We start from the raw sequence: 15,200 nt of genomic DNA on the forward strand, positions 1-15,200 counted from the left end.
TGCTTAATTATTTTCCTTCTTCAGCTACTCAGCAAAATACCAAATATCTACCACAGCATAGCAGTAATCTGCAAAGGCATTTTAACCACAAGCGTCTCTCCCTCACCATCACAGGACTATAGAACTATTTGATAGCTTTTTTACGTCATATTATTTATATTTCACCACAGCAGAGAATTATGAATACTTTTGCACAAGTATTAGGGAAACATTTCCTATATGGTTACTGAAACAAAAATTAATACAGCCAAAGTTCTCAGATGGTATGAAATTGTACAACTCCATCAATTTTTTTAGATAAAAGACCTTTGTTGATCTCTAGGTCCCAAAAGGAGGCTCAATTTTTTTGTAGAATTGCTCAATCAACACCCATAATGTAGAGTCACTATTGGTAAGAGGTTGTCTTTGGGAAAATGTTGCCTACTGTGAAAAGAACAGGATAAATATAAAGCTTAATCTCTTTAGAAATTCTTATAAGGCAACTGCAATGTGGTTAAGAACTTCTACCATATACACATCTAAGGTTTGTCCATTAAAATAAAATTTTACCGAAAAAATCTGCAAGTGAAAGAATTTTCAACTGAACTATCGTAGCCTCTCCTTCTCTCTATGAAAATGTTTGTTATTTTGGTACCTTGATAATCCAGGGACTAACAGCAACAGCAAAGGACAATCTCTGTACAGGCAGGTGCTGCAAGATCATCTCCAACAGAGTTCAGACAATCACATCAGGCCTGACATGATTCAGTTCTTGGGAAGGTTTTTATTTTATTTCACAAGTGAGGTTATATTGACAAGTGCTTTAAAAATACAGATATTGTTAAAATGCTTGTCAACATGACACGATTCTGAAATTCCAGAAATAAGACTCAAAAAGTTTAGACAAAATGGATTAACCAAAGTTGAAAGGTGGAACCAACTCTTCAGCACAAGATAGGAGGAAACTTTCTTTTTTCCCTGGTCTCCCAACAAGACAAAGCATTGCCATGTGGAAACTCTTAGCAGTGGGGCCAGCAGAGACACCAAGCACAAAGGTGGCAATCTGTTCCGGCCATATGCAGAATGAGTAATTTGTACTTCTGTCTGCTGAAAACAACAAATACTACAGTTCTTACTCATACCATAATAGCTCTATTCAGAAAAGAAACTAATTGTACCATAAACACAGAATAAGAGATACTTTTGTTTTAAAGAGCTTGCAATCTACCTCAAGACAAGTGAAACAAAGGGACATCAACTAAAAAAATAGAAGGTATAGAGCACAGGGGGATGGGTATTACATGAAAACTCCCCACACACGTAAGTTTATAGATGCTGGCTATACGAACCATGGCTGTGATTTTTCTGCCACAAACAAAGAGACAATAGCTAGCAGACTGGAAGAATGGAGGATGAAATAATGGGGGTTTTTGTTTCAGTCGAGTTAGGGACAGTCATTGCAATGTCAAAGGAAAAAAAGAATGGGAGAAAAAAAGGGTAAAAATTCTGTGGGGCACTACTGATAAAACAGAGAACAACTCTTCTCAGGAACAGGGAAGAAAAGAAGTCGCCCTAAAATATGAAATGATTTTAAGAATGAATGTCTGATCAGACCAAAGCCAGAAAAGGAGAAGTTTAACGAGATTCTCATGAATACTACAAAAATGGTCTTTTAAACATATCTTTTTGCATTAGTGACATCTATTAATGTTATTTGCTTTTTCTCTTAATAACTCTGCAAAATCTTCTTTATTTACTGAATGCAAGTGGCCTAAGCACTAATGTAAATAAATAGTCATGTGCATATATGCATACATCCACATACATATATATGCATCTTTGAAACAAAAGAATTCCCAGGAATGTCACAAAAAAACATCTGTTTTGTGGAATCAACCAAGTAGATCATGGACTGCAATTTCAAATACATTTGCTATGACAAGTGGGCAAATGAATTCTCTATATCTATGAACAAATCTGTCTGTGAATACATGAAAAACTGCAAAGAGGACACACTTATTAAATAGATTATTCTCTATAAATACTTCGCCTGAAACTAGTTCAGTAATAAATTATAATGCACAAAATAGCCAATTATATTATTTAGTGAAAATTTCAATTAAAAGTATCTTAGCTTTAAAATACTTTAAATGTTAGCAACAAAAGAACATTGTAGAAAATTGCATAATGCTGATACGATCGATGGGAACATCTATACAAATATAGGTAAGACACATCTGTCTATATCTGAGCTAGGTGCCCTAGGACACTTCTGTAGGAAATGGAGAGGAATAGACATCTCTATTAGGCAATTCATCTCATACTGAGGTAGACACTCCGAAAAGGTCAAATGAATTCTGTTCTACAGATGCCTATTTATCTCCTTTACCACTATACTGTATGTACTACAAACTACTATAAACATAACCTAGAAGAGCACCTTCAGTGTAGATATCTTCCCTGACAGCATCTGAAGTTGATAAGAAGACTCCCATCCCTGGTTTCTTACCTGTATTTATGTCCATTTTTTCCTAAAAGCAGTATGGCTGCACACATTTCTATACAATGGAGATGAATAATGAGATAGTACATCTAAAATAATTTTAAAGCATAACTCTATAAGACTAATTAAAGTCATCTGGGACTTCTCCAACCAAAGTAAATACATATTCTGAGACGTTCTGCTGTGTAAGTTAAACAGAAACAGGCCTTCTTTCTCCTACAACAAACTCTTTTCTAACTCACTGGCAAACTTTGGCTGTAACATTTGATTGCAACCACAGGACTGAAAGAAAATTGTCTTCCACAAAATGGACTTTCACTGAACCTATTTTCACTGCCCCTCTTATACACATTAAGGACCCAGTTCCATATGCACAAATCAGTTTACTTCCTGAATTGGAAGTACTTCTCACACATGTAACACTAGCCAAGGACAAGAGTGTTTTCAGGACAAGTTACTCAGGTAATCTAATGGACATTCGTTAGTTTCAAAATAACGATGAATAAATATTTGCATATTATTTTCACACATTTCAAAGTACTGGCAAGTAGTGAAAATCATCATCTGACCCAGCTGGTTGCCATACTATTCCTTAGGACAGCTAAAAGACAGTTAAAACACACAGTTTACTGGCAAAAAATGTGAACTGCTTTCTCTGCCACTACATCCTGGCTTCTCCAGAGAGATGACAAAGGAGAGGCATAAAAAGGAATTTTCTTTTCATTATTTCTACCCACTTCAGAACTAAACATGATGCAGAAAAGACAGGAAAAAAAAGTTGACTAGGAAACAGAACGACAAAAAAAGAAACAATATCAGTCTGTTAAAATAATATGACAATGTGGATACTTTACACAAATATATGAAAATCCTGCTGCAAATATTTAGCTATGTACACTGATAAGAAATACCCAAAATAATGACACTGTGGACATTTATTTTCAGAATAATTTTTTTTGGCTAGTTTAATCTGACAGAAGTTACGGTTGCATCAGGGTCTAAAGAGCAAGGGTCTAAATGAGTATACACGGCCAATACTGAACAAATCGGTGGGAATTTTGATAAAAATTGAAAATATGGGTCCAGAGACTACTGAAGTCTACACTGAGTTTTCAAATAACTTTCTGTATGTTCAGCAGCTGAGTACTACTAATTTAAATGGGAGCCTCTGAAAAAGAACTGTGTAAAAAACCAGCGTATGGAGGAAAACTGGATATCTATATTATATCTTGTTATCTTTACATTATAGCTTTTCATAGGATTTTATATTTCACTATATAATGCAATGTAAATTATACTTACATCAGAATAAATTTGTGTTCCAATTACACGAGCGTAGTGTGGATTTGCCTGCATACAGTTGCGAGGACAATACACCCTGAAATATCAAAAATAAACCACACGCAGTTAGGAAGAATGATATCAGAGTATTACTATATCATATTCAACATCAGCATTGTTGAGTATAAATCAATTTGATGATGCATACATATGGGTGCATACTGATACTAAAAGGCTGTCAGTTTTTAGGGCTTTGACAATACAGTTGAAAGCATTGCTGATGTAAGTTGTGGTTCATAACAAAGTGCTTGAAAACATACTTCAACTGGTCTGGTCTTCTTCCCTTTGGATAAGCAGATGGTGTTCTTGTTCGACATATGTGAAGTCAGTAGAAAAGCCAGTGAGAAGAGAGACTGTTCACTCTTACATTATTATCTGTTTCTATAGCATCCTATACAAACTGTACAGTTGAATACCTTCACAGGAGAGGCATACCTGAATGAGGACCTGCTATGACGCTGATGATTTATGATTTAGCAACTTATAATGAGGGTGAGCACTTGGCATCTGTGGCTAAAATGAAAAACTTTGGAAGGTAATGAGATTCCTAGCTGATTCTAGGAGATCAGAAAGCTACTGAAACAAAGACTGTCTGTATTCAACTGCATTTTGTTAACGTTTGAGAAAAACTCTCTCTGTGATTCATGCCTGCTATAGCTCCAAAATGCACAGGAAAACCATGTGGGAAGCTAACAGCAGTACAGAAGGTGTCAAGCACATTGTTTGGTAATTGCGATAGGCTACAAGGAAGAAGTGCCAGTCAGCTCCAGGTCTACTCTGAGCTGTTGCATTTAAAAAATGGGTCATGCCCTAATGGCTTTGGAGCCACCCTACATGGGGCAGCCCTGGGCAAGCATTCTTCTCCTCGATGCTATCCATGCTCTAATTGATATTCAGAACGTCACACCACTTCGGCATGCTACAGTCTTATCAGATGGGTAATTAAAACAGGCTGGTGCAGCTAGGAAAGAGATTTTTGTCTGAAGAGAGCAAGATGTCAAAGAGGCCATTTGAAGACCTGCTGATTTATGATTAGGGCATTAGAGGGAAAAATGAGGTTGTGCAATCAATGCCTTAGCTGATTATTGCTTGTAACCCCTGAGACTACATTTTCAGAATTAAGTTAAGAGCATGCAGAGAATCTTGACCTAACCACTGCTGTTGTGAAGAGGAAATGATTGATGCATCAGAATTAATCAGTCATTTTTAACCTTATATTTATTTTTAATTTTTCTTAAAAACAGACCCTATTTTTCTCTTAATGAAGCTAGTTTTAGTTTTTAATAATGAAGAAAAAAAGAAAAAAGATAGAAGTATAAGATTGTACCCATCCATTCCTGCATTCCACTCCTTCGCTTACTGCTCCACAACTTCCAGCTAGAAAGCCAGGAGTCATAGCCAAACACCAAACAAGTCCACGGACCCAAGTGCTACATGAAGGGATGTTTTCCTAGCAGTTCTGGCTTTGTACTTGCTTCCTGTATTGGCTGTAGGATTGCTATGAAAGTAATCCTGTGGATATCTCCAGCTTAGCTTGTGGTAAATCATGCTACAGTGTATTTACCTTTGACTCATCTATGGTTTTAAGAACTGTTACCGATTTCCTTCCTCAAGATATTGTGGCACAGGCTCCTTTCGAAGAGTTAAAATGTAGGCTTCAAAGAAGTGGCACATACATTTAAAGCTGTTAACCGACCTGCAGACCACACCTTACCTTAACAACACATATTTCAATTTTTTTGCAAACGTATTTGCTCACTCTATCCTCCGAAACTCCCAAACAAGTTGGTAACTTCTGTGATAAATATCTGTATTGTATCCTTTTATTGTATCTGTTTTACAGGCAAATAAACTGAAATAAAGTGCATTTTGCCCAAGGTGCATAGATTTAATAGTGGACAATGAAAAAGAAAAATGCATTTTACTTCGCACTCTTTGGTCTAACCAACAATGATTTAACTAAGGTTTGCCAAGGACCAAAGAAAGATCTTTATGGTCAAAAGAAAGTGAGATTCTCCTAATGTAAAAGCCTGTAGATCATATTTACCTACCTTAGACCAAAGACTAAAATACCGGTAAATTGTTTCTGGCTTCATTTTTACAGGTACTGTTGTCACCTTTATCAGTGACAACTATAGATAATTAGTAACTGACAGAAAATATGGCAGCACTTTGAATTAATAAGACTCAAAGAATTTTACCTTGGGCAGTGTGAGGCTGGTTTTTGAAATGGGCACAATTGTTCCACTGTTGTTTCACAGGTGATAGCTTGAACTGAAGAAAGTAAAACAGAAACGAATAAATGTGTGCTATTTAGAAAAAAACATAACTCAAAGTAGTACTGAGTTTATAAGAAATAAATGCTAACCTGTTACTTTAGAGACAGTGAAGGAGTTAGCAGACTGGTATTTTCTGAAAAAGAAATAATAGAAATAGTCAATAAATAATATCTCTCAGTGACTCTAGCTAGAATTGTTATTAGAGAATCTAGAAAAAAACTCAAGACATTGTCGCCAATCAATTTTTACTCACTGCACCCCCCCCTCCCCAGTTGTGAATCTATTTATTGCAATGACACATTTAGTTTGTACTCCCAGTGAATCTGTCTGAAAACCAGGAATACATGTTAAATTCTTTCAATATTTTAATTTGCTAAGACAATAAGTGTGCTAGGAACAAATTATGCAATTTATTTGTCCCTCAAAATGTAGCAACCAAAATCTGTGATTGAGAATTGCCCAGAAGCATCCATCTACCAGAAGAGATCATCCGCTTCTCCCCAAAGGTTCATTCCTACAAACAGCTCCAACACTGAAAAGAGTTTCTCCTGGCAGCCTTTTTGAAAAATTTCATTAAATTTTACTTTTGGATCCTGTGTCTATGTTAAATTATCACCAGCATCACTGTAAACCCAGTATAACATGTAACAGTCTGTTTTTCTCAGTAATCTCAGATACTCAGATACTCAGAGGTATCTGTTTCCTGTTGTTATATAGTCAGGTATATACATTCTGTTCTTACATTACAATTGATAAACACTTCTATTTTACTTCTCTTTATATCCTATTTTACTCCTCTTTTACTCCTTTTAAGTCATTGGATATGCCTCTGATTCTAACATTTTTCATCTGTAACAAAGAAGTTGATGATGCTTTTGGCACCCATAAAGTTAGTTATTATTAAAAAAAAAAAAAAGGAAATGATTCCCTATTCACCTTTGGAGCAAATTACTCCTGTGTGCTCCATAGCACTGCGATTTGTATTCAGAAACTGTTTGCTTGCATTGGTTTATTTAGTTGTATGGCCCATGAATTTCACATTTGCTCATTTATTGGATTCCAATTTGCTTTCACGGAGTTAGCTCATACTTCTGTTGCCCTGGCATTGTCAAACACTTATGTGGGAATAGTTCACTGTATTCTATTGTTGATTAGCTTGCTGAGATATTGTTAAAAATGGTATTCTATACTAGGAAAACGCAACAGTTGAAAAAACATCTGTATTGGCAATCCTGATTATAAATCAAAGGAGCTGAAGATTAGGAAACTTGTTGTTTGTTGCACTGACATTCCCTTTTCTGCCCTTCTGTTTTGCAATATGCACTAGAGGTGAGATCCACCTCATTTCATCTATTGACTGAAAGATGAAACGTAGTTTATGCAAGGCTCCATCTAGAGACACTGGTGAGAGTCAGGTAGCTGCAAGGTATCCCCAGCCTTATTTGATGGGCCTTTTGAAGGTTGAAACTTTGGTAAATCATCTTTATTTATCCCAAAACCTTTGATTTATAGACTGACTTATAAAGCTGATGTCTGATCACAATATTTTGTTAATTCACTCTAAAAGGTGATGTCCTAAATATTATAGGACATTAATGAAGAATTATGTCATCTGTGCGCACACATAGTGGCAGGAGTTTCCTAAAATATACTTGTAGATAGGAAGGTATAGATTTGGTCCTTTAACAGTCTTTTATCTATAAGGCATCTAGATTTTTTTTACAACATCTGAATCACAAAACCAAAACCAAAATGGCCATTACTGTTCAGCAATGATACGATTATCCGTGCTCACAGCAAACAAAACCAACTGTTAATACCTCGCTCTGAGTTCTGATTCTCAGAGGATAGGTGCTAAACACACTCTGTAGACTGGACACTCGTACAGTTTAGTCTCAGATGGCATAGAAACACAGAGATTTCAAGTGATGGGCAATCAATTCCTTCCAGTTTGAAGATTTTCTACAGTTTAACTACTCCTAAATTTGTAAGAAACCTGGCTCCTAATATGTTAGTATTGATATAATCAAGATTTACTTCTCTCTGTCTCAAAGCATTTAAAAAAGAATTATTTGTCTGTATCTTCATTTTTACGGGGGGTAACTTAAACCAAAAAGTTAGATCATCGGATGACCCAAAGAAACACGTTGCTATCGATGCCTTAAGTGTCACCCAGGGAGCTCAAATTACAGGCCACTGAATTTAGTCTACCTGGTCAGTGTTTCTCTCTATCCTGGATTAGGTAAATCTGTTCAAAAGAGAAATTATGAAAGGTGTCATAGCATGTGGCATTTGTTTGCACATCACAGAGTGAGAGCACGGCCCCTAACGATTACCTATCTCCTTTCCCTCGGGTTCACACGTGAGCCAAATATATCACTCAGCAAAATTCTGTTTTCTTTCAGTTCGATATTACTCATACATTAACTGTTACACACATACTACTATTACACATATACTAACTATAGACAGAAATAAGCAATGTACCTCTCTGCAGAACACATTAAGATGTAGTGAAGAGTAATTTGCAAATACTAATAATATCTTAGATTCAATCATACTAATATCGATGATGTCCTGTCATTGGATAATTACATATGGAAACAGCCAAGTATTCTCCACTTTTATGCACTGTTTTTCTGGTTTTTCTTTTAGCATGTCAACAAGTACTTGGACCTGTTTTCACATACCAGTCTTAGGGCAAGCACCTGAACAGTGTAGTACACCTCCAAATGACACTTCCACAGTATGCGATATTATTCCATCACTGGTCAATGCAGAAATTGTGCAAAATATTGGCGCAAAATATCATATGTAACTTGCGGAACTGTGATGAAACTATCAAACATATAGGAAGAGGTGTATTTTCTACTTGGTTCATATTGTTCATATGCACAGTACAAGAGGGTCACTTCCAAACACAAACTTGAAAGATTATAGTCTTGTTAGCTGTCATAGATTACTGTGTCCATGGGCCAACCCTGGAAATACTACTAGCTTTGTACAAAACATGTAAAACAATCTAGTTCAGTGCCAGTATGTACTAGTTTTCTACAATAAATATATACACTTACAAACAAATTAACTGAATACTCCAAAAATTGAGATTATTTAACTACAAATACTAACTTACTGCCCATGTGATTTTGTAAATTATTTCACCTTCTTTCACATCATTATTGTATCACTTTTCTGTGCTCCATTAGACACTGGCTAAAGTTTCAGAATGGATACAATACCTGTATATCCACATGCCTTTTTATAGCATTTTCATATTCTTTATGATAAAAACTATGAACAAAATGTTATTACTGTGATATATTTTGTATGAAATAAAAAGAAACAGGTGAAAACTTTCCATACATTTCAATTTTAAGAAAACTTACCCAATTGACTGAATGCCATTTCTGTAAGACTTGATAAAGTAATTTTTCCTTCCTTGCCTAGTGACATCAACCCAACCACCTTCATTGTCTAGGATGCCATAATGTATGGCAGCTTTACAAATACTGGATTGCTGAAAAACAGAGCAGGAAAAGCAGTTCCATGTCAGACAAAGCCACTATTTCACATTTTAATTTATTTGTGAAAAAATCAGGTTTTAATTACAATGTGTCATTAAAAACTTGGTAGGTAATCTATTGAATTTGATGTGTTCTATGCAGGTATTATTTCAAATGAAGAAAACACCACTTTGCCTTACTCAGAAACAAACTATACTCACAGTATACTTGTTCACAGTAACTGTTATTTCCTATATTGTTTTTCAGTTCTACAGAGTAAATTACATATTTTCAGCTAGCATTAAGCTTACACAATTAGGCCTGCCTTACTGAAACAATTTATATGAGTACACCCACAAATTTCTGTATTTCTCCTTAAGTCGCACCTTCACATATTTACACCCAAATGTGTGGACACAAAAATTCTATTTCTGTGCATGTATAAGAAATATGAAGTACATTCGGACAGTACATGCAGAATAGCAGATGCAAACTTAGAACATCTGATGCTATCTTAAACATTTGGTGTAGGCTTTTATTTTTGGTGAATATTGATTTCTTAAAAATCCATTCTTAATATGATTTTAACTAGTATTCCAACAGAAAAGACATTTCATTAAACAATCTACTGGTACAAAATCTAATTTTAAAATGTTTACCATTTCATAATGTACACTTCCAATAACTTTGGCTTTGCTATCCAAACAGCCAGCAGGACATTCATACCTAATAAAATAAAATACAACTTGGTCTTAAATCCTGGGATTTCAAAAAGGGACAATATTCCAGTTCACATACAAATATAGCCTTTTATAATAATCTCAGAATGACAAATGTAAAATTTACCATACCTATTGCAAGTTGTTCCTTTGCACTGATCTCTTAGCCTTACTTCACATGAAACAATCTGAGCTAAAAGAAGCAAAAAGTAATTTCACTGCAATGAATTTGATACTATATAATTCAAATTTCTTGACCACTTGAAAATCAGGTAAATTCCTTACACATTTGCTGTGTGCTTATTACTTCATTTTTCTCACTGTCATCACTGCCTGTGGAGCCTGAAGGCGAATGAGTTCTTGGCCGGCTTTGCGTCGCTGCATCCTGGGCTTTGGATCGCTGCCGTTCAATCTCATTGGTTTCCTCTTCTGGTTCGTGGGGAGAATAAGGCCTTTCTGAACCCTCTGTTTCAGAAAACAAGAAAAAAAAAAACATCTCAGGCAAAAAAATTCAGTGTTTGTGGAATGTAAATCCCTTACCATGTTTTGGTAACATGGCTTTGTTCTCACAAAATGGCGGATGAATACAAGCAAGAAAGGAAGGAAAATTTTCCACTGCTTCATAAGATGAAGACCTCAAGCTTCATAATACATCGCAAGTATCTTTCTGATTCTGAGAAAAGGTAGAATTTTTCTAGCACAGGCAGCACAACTGAGGTATGAAAGTGCTCTTAGCACTCCTGTTTTAGCATCTTCTTTAGGCCATCAGAAAACCAATAGAACAAAGGTGATATTTCTCTTGTACATTGGAAGAGTTTTAGCAAGTTCATAGATAACTTGTAATTAAAGAAGACAATTTCATAAAAACATACACCTGAAATTAGGCCCTTCTATTCATACATAATGAAAATAATTTTGAAATACTCATCACTGAATCTACATTTCTTACTTAAGCAAGAACTCATAAGGAAGGTATTTGGGCACCCTGGTGCAGCTTTTATGGTCCACATGAATAGATGAATAACTTTCACAAGTTACTAACAAAAATTGCTAAATTACTTGTACACAGAGTAAAACAAAAAGAAATAGCAGCTTCATAATATGCTGTGTTTCAATGCTATAAAATATGAATAGCATTATGAAAATTGTAAGAAGTTAATAATCATCCTAGCTGACATTTTGTTTAATTACTAATGTCTTCTAGTCTTGTTCTTGATTTTTCTTATAGCAATGCACATGGCTATGTCACTGAGATAACACGTTTCCTTATAAACAAATAACTGCATAGACTTCCACTATAATTACAGAAAGGCATTAAAATAGCACACAGCGACAGTCTACAACTCTGTGTACTAAAAGCCCTCAATCAGCACTTCAATCAGCAGGAGTTCAGTACACTCCACTGCCTCTGGTGAGGCTCGGCCTCACGTATCATAAGTACATGACCTCATTCATCATAGTAAAGTAGGCCCCTACTAGGTCTTTGGGCACATGCATAACATATTCTATTCCACTATGTTAAAGCATAATGAGGAAAGAAAGCAAAAGGAAGGTTACATTTCTCTGCCTGCTTATACTATTGAAATAGTACATACCTCTGTAACAAAGATTTTCTCTGCAACCTCCTCCAAAACTAGGGGGACATGCAGAACAAGGGCGGCCAGGTTTATAAGGAGCATGACCCCACCAGTTACCCCTTTACACCAAAAAAAAAAAAATTAGCAAAACATGCCTTAATAAATGAACATTTTAACATTAAACAGCATTTAATATGTGGACAAATAAATGATGAAAAGCAGCAAACACTTAGACCATAACATTGTTTTGATATACCAAATGCACAGGAAGTAATTGAAAAGTTCATGAAGAAAAAACTGAAGTATTGCCGTAAGCTGCTGTAAGATCTTTTTAGATTGGCATGGCACTGTAAGACTAAATTCCTCAATTACATGAGAACAGGCTCCGGTCTCCTAAATGGAATATTCTATAGAATTTTATCTTAACGATGGGCTTCATGGTACACATTCCTTAAAGTCACAATGGGGAGATACATTTATTTTTCAGACAAATACCACACTACAACAAAGATCTCTGATGTTGTATGCTAAAACACAGGCCAGAAAACTGAAGCTCTAGAAAATCACAGGAGTATTTGTGCAGCCAAAGGCTGCCTTGGGAACAATGCTCTACTTTGTAATAGTATAAAAAATAGAAAACCCAGACTGATTTCCTTTCAGATTATTTCCTGGATTATTATAAAGTATCTTGCCCACTCAAGATATTATTGTGTGTCAGCCTACTTACTTAGGAGAATAATTGCATACAAGATAGACTGCTTTTGGCCAAATCTGTCCCCAGATGTTCATGTTATGACACAAATTAATTGCACAACCAATTCTGCTACTTGTAGCCCAAACAACCTATGGAAAAGGAAAGACAAAGGCATGTGAAAACCAAAGCTGATTAACATAAAATCAAAACTGTCTCCAAACGTCAACATATAAAACTCAAAACACAAAAGTGATGTTATATTCCCTCTGTTATAAATGGGTTGAAGTGACCTAATTAGAGCTGTCAAAAGGCCATTTGGTTATATCCATAGTAGAAACAAAAGCTTTACCTTGATACAAAAGATATGGCTCTCATTTTACATAAATGGTCTAAGCATGTATTTGAAAGCGTTGCAAAATGTTTACAAAACATGATCTGAAGAACTGATTCTTGGAATTACAGTTAATAGATAATCGTGAGTTAGAAGAAGTTAGGTTCCTGTGCTCTGGAGTTCTCAGCACAACCTAAGGACCCAGAGGGGTTTAGATTGGATAGACTGAGCAAATAGATATTTGTCAGCAGTGAAAGGAGGTAACATAAATGGTAAAACTATTCACAAAATAACTCATACACCGAAAAGACTCAAGTCATGGATTTTAAATGAATATGCTTTCATGTCATTGCAATCTAAGGTGGCTGTGCTCCTTTATTCATCTGTTGAAACCATTTTCATTGCAGATCTCAAAATAATCTGAATGACAAAGGCTGGAATGTTCAAATTAGACAAATATGACAGGTGCTAAACTTGCATTAATTCAAGATAAGCCAACTGTGTAGTTCCAAAAGGATTTAGGAGTTGAAAGAGCTAGGTACTGTGAAGAATTAGTACCACAAAGAACTAAATATATGTATTGTAGATCTCGCATGTAATGGATAAGTGTAATTATAGGTATTTTTACAAAAATGGTGAGTAAGAATATTGAGGTAATTCTGTCTTAAAATTAGATACAGTTGTAAATTGTGCTAGTAAACAAACAAAATAATGTTTAAAAAGTAATCTTTTTTAAGTTTTCTAATATTATATTGAATATTATACACGGATTTTAGTATAATCTGAGGATCACTTATTTTCCATTCACTGAAAACATGACTGGTTCCCCTCTGGAAAAATTCAGGCTAGATACACAGACTTCAGAAGTACAAATAAATTAGTTCTTATGCAATTTCAAAATCTTGCTGAAGTTAAAGCAACATGTTAAAAACCCTTGTTTGATCTGAGGAATTCACCTAAGAAAACTTTTTTTTTTTTAAATGTGCTGTTTCTTCAGCATATTACAGAAAGGACTACCAGCATAACAGCACAGAGACTAGATTACACAAAGTGCCCTGAGCAGTAACTGAGTTTTGTGAGCTTTTTCCTTAATCCTGTCAAGGAAGTGATATTTATGAGGATGAAATCTAAAGATTTGTATGACAACACTACTCTATGTCACCAATACCCAAGGCTTGTAACTATGGAGTCTAATAACAAGCCCCTTTTGTGCTTTAGTGGTATGGTATACACTGCAAGATTAATATGTTCTACATGCCATACAGCAAACTAACTGGAGGTCTTGACTGCTCTTTTCCATAGCTGACAAAAAACAAACCCACCTACTTACCTGTGTGTAATGTGTACAAACAGGACCAGAGCATTTGTAAGGACAATATGGGTTGCATTCATGAGGACGGGGATACGTGAAATCTCTCACTTCATCGTACCATGCTTGGACATGAAATGTTGGAGGTCTGTACCTACGAAAGCCAGTAGCAGTCTATTAGATCATTCAAAAGTTGTAGCTTCTACCATGCTACCTTTAAGCAAATTTTGTTAGATTTTTTTAAAAAAACCATATATAGTATAAAATAGTATCTTAAAATACCTTCCCCAGTGTGCCCCCAAATTCTGCCCAATTGATGGAAGAAGGCTTGCAGGCCCATGCTCCCATAGACAGGTTTCAGCCCATGACTCTGCAGACCTCTCCAGTTCTGTGTCCCACGTCTGAAATTTGAAAGAAAAGAAAGGGACATCTTCTTAGAAATACTTGGTTGATATCTCTTATTAAAAAAAAAAAAAAAAAAAAAAGAGGATAGTCCATTTTTAAAGCTTCTGTTACTGGGGCAGAAGAGTGAAGAAAAAAGCAAGACTTGACAATTGTATGCCCCATTTGCATTACATAAGAAAAAGAAAATGTTTTCACCAAAAGAGAAAAAAAAGTTTTAATCCCTGCACAGCATTCTTTTTAAAAGCATGTGCAGCCATGCTGCAGTGAATAAAAGAAAAATATGAAAGTGAAAGGCTTAGTACAACTTTCCAAGCTAAATTAAGTGCATTTTCTGTCTTGTGAGATTTCTTTTTAGTAATAGGCGCTTTTCTTAGCCAAAAGGGTATTATCCAACACACTTTCAACATAAGGCTTTATTTCCTCTAAACCAACAGTTTATTTGAAATGAAAGTGCTTTTCTCTCCCTTTTCTATAATCAGCTTTTGTTGAAATAATACACAGTGCAAACACAAAATATGAAAACTAGAGTAAGGTTGTCATTCATTGGTTTTATGGCTAAA

At 35.3% G+C, this 15,200-nt stretch overlaps 1 protein-coding gene across 1 annotated transcript in view; it reads right to left on the reverse strand.

The window, feature by feature from the left end:
* Positions 1-15,200, reverse strand: part of CRISPLD1 (cysteine-rich secretory protein LCCL domain containing 1) — a 42,131-nt gene that overhangs the window by 5,522 nt on the left and 21,409 nt on the right. Inside the window, exons 2-12 of the mRNA XM_009335015.1 lie at positions 14,518-14,636; positions 14,257-14,389; positions 12,629-12,744; positions 11,920-12,020; positions 10,610-10,789; positions 10,457-10,517; positions 10,265-10,331; positions 9,489-9,619; positions 6,192-6,235; positions 6,025-6,097; positions 3,785-3,860 (exon numbers count right to left, since the gene is read on the reverse strand). Coding sequence (XP_009333290.1) covers positions 3,785-3,860; positions 6,025-6,097; positions 6,192-6,235; positions 9,489-9,619; positions 10,265-10,331; positions 10,457-10,517; positions 10,610-10,789; positions 11,920-12,020; positions 12,629-12,744; positions 14,257-14,389; positions 14,518-14,636 — 1,101 coding nt within the window. The remainder of the gene's footprint in view (positions 1-3,784; positions 3,861-6,024; positions 6,098-6,191; positions 6,236-9,488; positions 9,620-10,264; positions 10,332-10,456; positions 10,518-10,609; positions 10,790-11,919; positions 12,021-12,628; positions 12,745-14,256; positions 14,390-14,517; positions 14,637-15,200) is intronic.

The sequence above is a fragment of the Pygoscelis adeliae genome, unplaced genomic scaffold (genome assembly GCF_000699105.1).
Source record: "Pygoscelis adeliae isolate BGI_AS28 unplaced genomic scaffold, ASM69910v1 Scaffold101, whole genome shotgun sequence".
NCBI classification, from domain to species: Eukaryota; Metazoa; Chordata; class Aves; order Sphenisciformes; family Spheniscidae; genus Pygoscelis; species Pygoscelis adeliae.